Genomic DNA, 6263 nt, shown 5'->3' with positions numbered 1-6263 from the left:
CGAGAACGACGGGACGTTGTTCTTAAAAATCCCCCTGCACAACGGGGCTGGGGGCAAGGACAGGAGCCTCGGCCGCAGCCACCGCCGTCCCGCTGCCGGCGCAGAAAAGGCAGCAAAACGAAAACCACCGGGCTCCGCCGGCGGGCGAGTCGGGACCGCGTAGCTGATGGGGAGAAATTACCGGGGACCGGCGGGGCCTGCACCGGCGCCCGCTCCGGGGGGCGACGGCCCCGCACTCCCCCCTCCCGGCCACCTCTCGCTCCCACGCGGCGCTGCCCACGGTGTCCCAAAGCCGGGATCGCTCCCGGCCGCTTCCCCCCGCACCGACGGAGAGCGGCAGCACCGCGCACAACCGCGCCGGCCCCGCCGCCACAGCCCCGCTCCGAGTCCGCCCGCCGTCCCGGCTCCACTCCCTGGTCCTCTGCCGCCCCCATTTCGGCTTCCCTCCTCCCTCCTCGCCGCAGCCGAGGCTCTGCGGCGGCCGCCGGCCACTGCCCGGCCCGCAGCGCCCGGCCCGGCGGGCTCGGCTCGGCTCGGCTCTCCCCGGCGCAGCGGCAGGCAGAGAGCGGAGAGACATTTGTAAAGAAAACGTTTATTTACACGTCTCGGCAAGTACAAAGTATTATACATGGTCTGTGTCAACCCCAAATCTTCTTTATTATGAAACATAAGGCGCTTTCTCGAGAGCCGGTGGCGCAGGGAAGCGAGCGCTGTTTCGGGGCGCTAAAGCTCATCGGCTGGGAAGGTGAGGACAGAACGGCGTGTGGTGCCTGGAAGGAGCCCTTTTTACTACGGTGAATAAATTACAGCTGACATTAACTTCACCTGGGACAGATGGGAGCTACCGCTTTTCAGTTTAATAGGGTTTCCGAAGCTAATGAGTCATCACCGGCTCCACCGAGTCCCCTCCGCTAAGTGATAGGGAGGTATTTTTTCTTTACACTATCCTCAGAACAGGAAAAAAATAGCCTTTTGTTCCAAAGCCAACACAAAATACCTATGTTCAGATTTCGATATAAATAATCGAGGTTTTATATAATTCCATATTAATAGTGCCCAAAATCTCGATGCATAAATAAATTAAAGTATTAACACTTCTTACAAAAAGTGACATATTTCCCTTCCTAGTGGAACATCGACACAAATATACAAGCGGCTCCTCTCCGCGCCGGCCTCGGGGAAGCGGCTCCGGTCGGACCCGATCCCGGTGTCAGCCCCGCTGGCGCCACTCGCCGCCCCGCCACCCGCCCCGTCGGGGGAGCCGCGGCCCCGGGGCAGGGGGAGCCGCCGACCGCGCTCCGCGGGCCAGTCCGCTGCGTGCCCCGTCTGCTGGGCTCAGACGAGGGAGGTGACCGGGGGGATCTTGGCGCTCTCCTCCTCCCAGGGCTGCAGGTTCTGCAGCGCGAACAGCGACGAGTTGTGCAGGCACAGCGGGTCGGGCTGGATCGACTCGTTCAGCGACTTCTGGAAGGCGTCGTGCTGCAGCTGCAGCATCAGCCGGCTCGCCTGCTGCCGCTCGGCCTCCCGCTCCTCCGCCGTCTGCCGCCTGCCGGGGGACACGCTCAGCCCGCGCCCGGACACGAGGCACGCTCCGCCCGGGACTCCGCGGGGAGCGGCCGGCCCGAGATCGGGACCGGGGCCGGGGCCGGCCCGGTGGTCGCGGGAACCAGGCAGGGCGGCTGGCGCGTCCTTCCGGGGCCAGGCACCGCCGGGCGGCCACCGCTTGACCGACAACGGAGGGACTGTGGGCGGCGGGAAGAGCCTGGAAACCCGCCGTTACCCAGTAATCCCGTTTCCAAATATTCCCCCTTTTTCTCCCAACATTCCCTCGATTTTTTTTTTTCAAATTGTTTCCCCGTTTCTTCAAAAAATTCCCCGTTATTTCGAAGAATCCCTCGTTTTTACTAACAATCCCCCGTTTTCCGAATGGGGGACTATCGAAAAAGAAATATATAACGATAATAACAATCATAATTATGATAGTATTATAATAAAAATTCACCCCAAACGGTTTGCCTGCTAGCAGCTGGCAAGGGGGGCGACCCCGGCCGGAGCGGGACTCGCAGGGCGGCGGGCGGGGGACGCCGCCGGGGGCAGCGGCAGGACGGGGCGGCTCCGGGGGCACGGGACTCACCGCCACTTGGTGCGCCGGTTCTGGAACCAGGTCTTCACCTGGGCGTCCGTCATCTTGAGGGACTTGGCGAGGGCAGCGCGCTCGGCCGAGGCCAGGTACTTCTGCCGATGGAAGCGCTTCTCCAGCTCGCAGATCTGCACCCGGGAGAAGGATGTCCGCGGTTTCTTGCGCTTCGGCGGAGTCCGGTTCTGGTAAGGATGCCCGATCCGCCGTGTCACGGTGAAGGGCGTCAGTGCCGCCGCCGCTGCCCGGGGGGGAAGCACAGGGGTCAGCCCCGCGCCCGCACGGTGCCGGCCGCCCCCCCCGGGGCCGCCGCTCTGCCCGCCGGCCGCCCGCGCCCCGCCGGCCCCCGGAGGGACCGTGGCTCCCCGGGGTCCCGCTTCCACCTCTCATCGAAGAGCTACGGAGACGACCGGGGCCCGGCCGCCCCCCGGGTCGCCCCGCGCTAGCCACGCCGTGAGGAGAGCGATTTTTCGCCTCGCTGTGAGCGCGGGGAAGGGAAGCATCCAGCGGCCGCCTTTGCTTTTATTCTTACTCGCATTACTGTTATTATTTCGTTTTATATTTTTTATTGGCCCTTCCGTTCGTTGTCGGGAGCCGGCTCGCGCGCTCCGCCCCGGCGCCTTACCTGTGAACCTGTCCTTGACGAAGCGCCTGCTGCTCTCCATCCAGGGGAAGTTGAGGCTGCCCAGACTGGGCACGGCAGGCATGGCCGGGATGGCGCTGGAGATGGGCGGCGGCACGGCCCCGGGGATGGGCCTGTGCGCCGGCACCCGGATCACGCCGGCCGGGGCCAGACTGAGGTTCACACTGTACGATCCCGAGTCCTCGAAGGGCGCGGCGATGGCCGGGAAGGGGGCCGGCAGGGCCGGGTAGGGCGCACCGCCGCGGCCGCCAGGGCCGCCCAGGAAGGTCGCACCGTCGGGGCCCCGGGGGGGCGGCGGGGGAGCACTGTCCTGCTCGGGGCTGTTGAGGATCTGGTCGATGCCGAAGCTGATGGGCTCGTGCTGGTGCTGGCCCTGCGCCGGCCCCGGCGGGTCCATCCTCGGCGGGTCCATCCTCCGCCACCGCCGCCCTCGCGCCGCTGTGGAGGCGCCGCCACTCGCGCTGCGCTCGCGGCCCGGCCGGACCCGCCGCCGACACCAAACTTTGCGGAGCGCGCGCGCGCCGCCCCGTCACCGCCCGGGGGCCGCCGCGCGCCCCGCGCCGCGTGCGCCCCCGCCGCCGCCATTGGCCGCCGCCGCCCGCCCTCCGCGCGCCCATTGGCTGCCGCCGCCCCGCACCGGCCTCGCGCCCGGGCGCGGGGGCCGCCGCCGCCGCGGTGACATCACAGGGGCGCGCGAACAATGGCCCCGCGCGGGGCGGGGGCGGGGCCGAGGGCCGCACGTCGGGGGCCCCGGCCCCGGCCCCGGCCCGGGCCCCGGCCCCGCTCCACCACGGGCCCCGACGGCCCGAGGAAACCCTGCGAGGCGGGACTCCGTCCCCGCAGCCCGCGGCTGCCCAGGCCCCTGCCCCGACGGCAGCGCGGAGCGGCGGGCCGAGGCCGTTCCCGGGGCCAGCCTGGGGGGCGGCCGGAGCCCTGCAGGGCGAGATTCCGTTTGGGTTTAATTTATAGAGCCCGGCGCGGCTGCCGAGCGCGCTGGCAGCCGGTCCCTGACGGCCGAACGGGACTCAAGGCGTTAACAATTAAATAACGCTCGGTGCATTTACTTAGTTCTCTCTTATAAAGGGAAATGAAAACAGGGAATAGAATTTCCCTCTTAATAGAATGTAATGGCATTTGATCAGCACCTGGCAGGGCGAGCCCGGGATGCCGGAGCGGTGACAGGAAGGACTTGATTAGTTTTTAAACCTTTGTATTCAATTACCGCAACGTTCCCAATCGTTTCGCCGGCAGCGGCAGCGAGCGGGACGGACCTGCCAGGCACAGGCGCCGCGCTCGGAGCCCCCCGGCGGCACCTGCGGGCCCCGCTCCGCGCGGCTCTGCTCCGCGGCGGCCCCACGGCAAAAGAGGGGCCCGGTGTGCCTTTTTTGAGATCCCCGTGCTCTGCACGGCTCGCGGGGTTGGAGTAGGCTCCGGCCCCGACGAGGTCCGACGGCCGCGGCGAAGCTGCCGCCCGGAGCTCCCTAGCGCGGGCGCTGACGGAGGCGCGTACCGGCCCCGGCCGTCGAGAGAGCCGAGGGACACCGGCCCCGCCTTGCCCGGCGGTCATTAACGCCACCAGTAAACGCCCAATCCCCCGGCGGGACCGCCGGATGCCACCCGCGGCCCCGGCCGGCCCTAATCGGATTGTCCCCGCTCGGTGCGACGGGCAGCGGAGCCGCCATCAGCCGCCGCTCCCCGGAGCGGAGCTAATCCGATTGAGGCGATCCCGCAAGCTGCAGAGGCCGCGGGCGCAGCGCCCTCGGGGCCCCGCTCCGGGCGGCCCGGCGGGGCGGGCGGGAGGCGACGGGGCGGGGGCAGAAGGGAAACGGAGAGGGGGGAAAAAAGGAAATTAAAAAAAAAAAAAAGAGAGAAAAGGCAACCGGTGGAGGATAAATAAATAAATAAATAAATAAAGTGCCACCCAGTCCTGGATCAGGGCAGGCTTTGTTAGAGAAAATTGCAGCTCGATCTGCATAATGGGAGCTCAGGCTGCCCAAGGCGATCTTTTTATTGCGTGTGTGTCTGCTGTTATCAATTTTGTGAACGATTTCACAGGGAGCCTGGCAGACTTGAGCTGGAATAATATGCAAAGATGAGCTTTGAATAATGAATGATGTGCTTTTAAACCAATTCCAAAGTGTCTGTGATAGTACAATATGAAAAGGGGTGGTAAGTAATAGTATATTTAAAAGGCACTAGTATGTTTTTATTACTATATTTAAAAAGATATCTATATTATTTTTGTGAAATGGATAATATATCACAGAGTCTTTGATAATCAGCTAAACAATACATTTTTCTTTGAGAAAACTCTCCTGGTTTTACACAGTTAAATATAGAGTATCAGCGTACAGCTCTGTAACGCTCAGCTACCTTATTAAATATTAACGCTATTTTAATATTAGCTTTTAAATTTAATATGTTGACGTTGTGTAGTTTTACTTTAATTATGTTTTATAATTAATAACCCCGGACGTATGGTATCCTTAAATGCAGCTCTCCCGCAGCCGCGCCGTCTCCCTCGCCCCTCTGCGGGCGGGGGGCGCGCAGAGCCCGCGCAGAGCCCGCGCAGAGCCTCCATAAACCCTCACAACCGCGCAGAGCCCGCGCAGAGCCCGCATAAACCCCCTCACAACCGCGCAGAGCCCGCAAAGCCACGCACAGCCCCGCGGCTCCTCCCGACCCAAAGTCCGCTTGCGCTATGGCAGGTGAGCGCTCCTTGGCTCCGTGCCGGGCTTCCCTCCCGGCCCCGCTCCGGATCCGCGGCCCCGCCGGCGCGGCCCTGCTGCGAGCCCCGGCAGTGCCAGGGCCGGCCTGCGGGGCGGTGCTGCTGCGCCGCTGGGAGTGCCCACCGGAACCCGGGCTACGATGCAGCCCATCGGGGGGCCTGAGCCCGCTCAGGGCTGGCTCCAGCGGCACAGAGAGGCAGCGGGACCCCCGGGCAGGCGCAGGGCACCAGCAACCAGGCAGCTTCCCATCACAAGGAGGTGAGAGACGCCACATCCAGCTGGGCTCTGGCCAGGCCCCAGCCATGGCACAGTAAAGCATGGCATGGCCTGGCCTTGGCCCTTGCATGGAGTGGCACAGAATAGCAGAGCCCATGGCTGTCATGGCACAGTGATGCCCAGCCTGGGAGTGCCAGCCACGAGCGGGCAGCTGCAGGTGCCTCTAACCCAGCGCACGGGCAGCAAGGGCTGGACAGCACCAGGGGACAGAGCCGGGCAGCACCCGGGGACAGAGCTGGACAGCACCAGGGGATAGTGACAGACAGCACCAGAGGACAGAGCTGGACAGCACTAGGGGATAGTTACAGACAGTACTAGGGGATAGTGACAGACAGCACCAGGTGACAGAGCTGGACAGCACCAGGGGGACAGAGCTGGACAGCACCAGGGGACAGAGCTGGACAGCACCAGGGGGACAGAGCTGGACAGCACCAGGTGACAGAGCTGGACAGCACCAGGGGACAGTGCTGGACAGCAC

The 6263-nt window shown here is 64.5% G+C and overlaps 1 protein-coding gene across 1 annotated transcript; it reads right to left on the bottom strand.

The window, feature by feature from the left end:
* Positions 1-1335: 1335 nt before the first annotated feature.
* Positions 1336-3192, bottom strand: TLX3 (T cell leukemia homeobox 3). The gene is made up of 3 exons (XM_036391853.1): positions 2763-3192; positions 2135-2378; positions 1336-1546 (listed from the first exon to the last, which is right to left on the bottom strand). Exons 1-3 carry the CDS (start codon positions 3190-3192, stop codon positions 1336-1338), a joined length of 885 nt encoding a protein of 294 aa, XP_036247746.1.
* Between the last annotated feature and the right edge of the window lie 3071 nt (positions 3193-6263).

The sequence above is a fragment of the Molothrus ater genome, chromosome 15 (assembly GCF_012460135.2).
Source record: "Molothrus ater isolate BHLD 08-10-18 breed brown headed cowbird chromosome 15, BPBGC_Mater_1.1, whole genome shotgun sequence".
Classification (NCBI taxonomy): domain Eukaryota; kingdom Metazoa; phylum Chordata; class Aves; order Passeriformes; family Icteridae; genus Molothrus; species Molothrus ater.
This window is presented reverse-complemented; position numbering and strand designations above follow the sequence as displayed.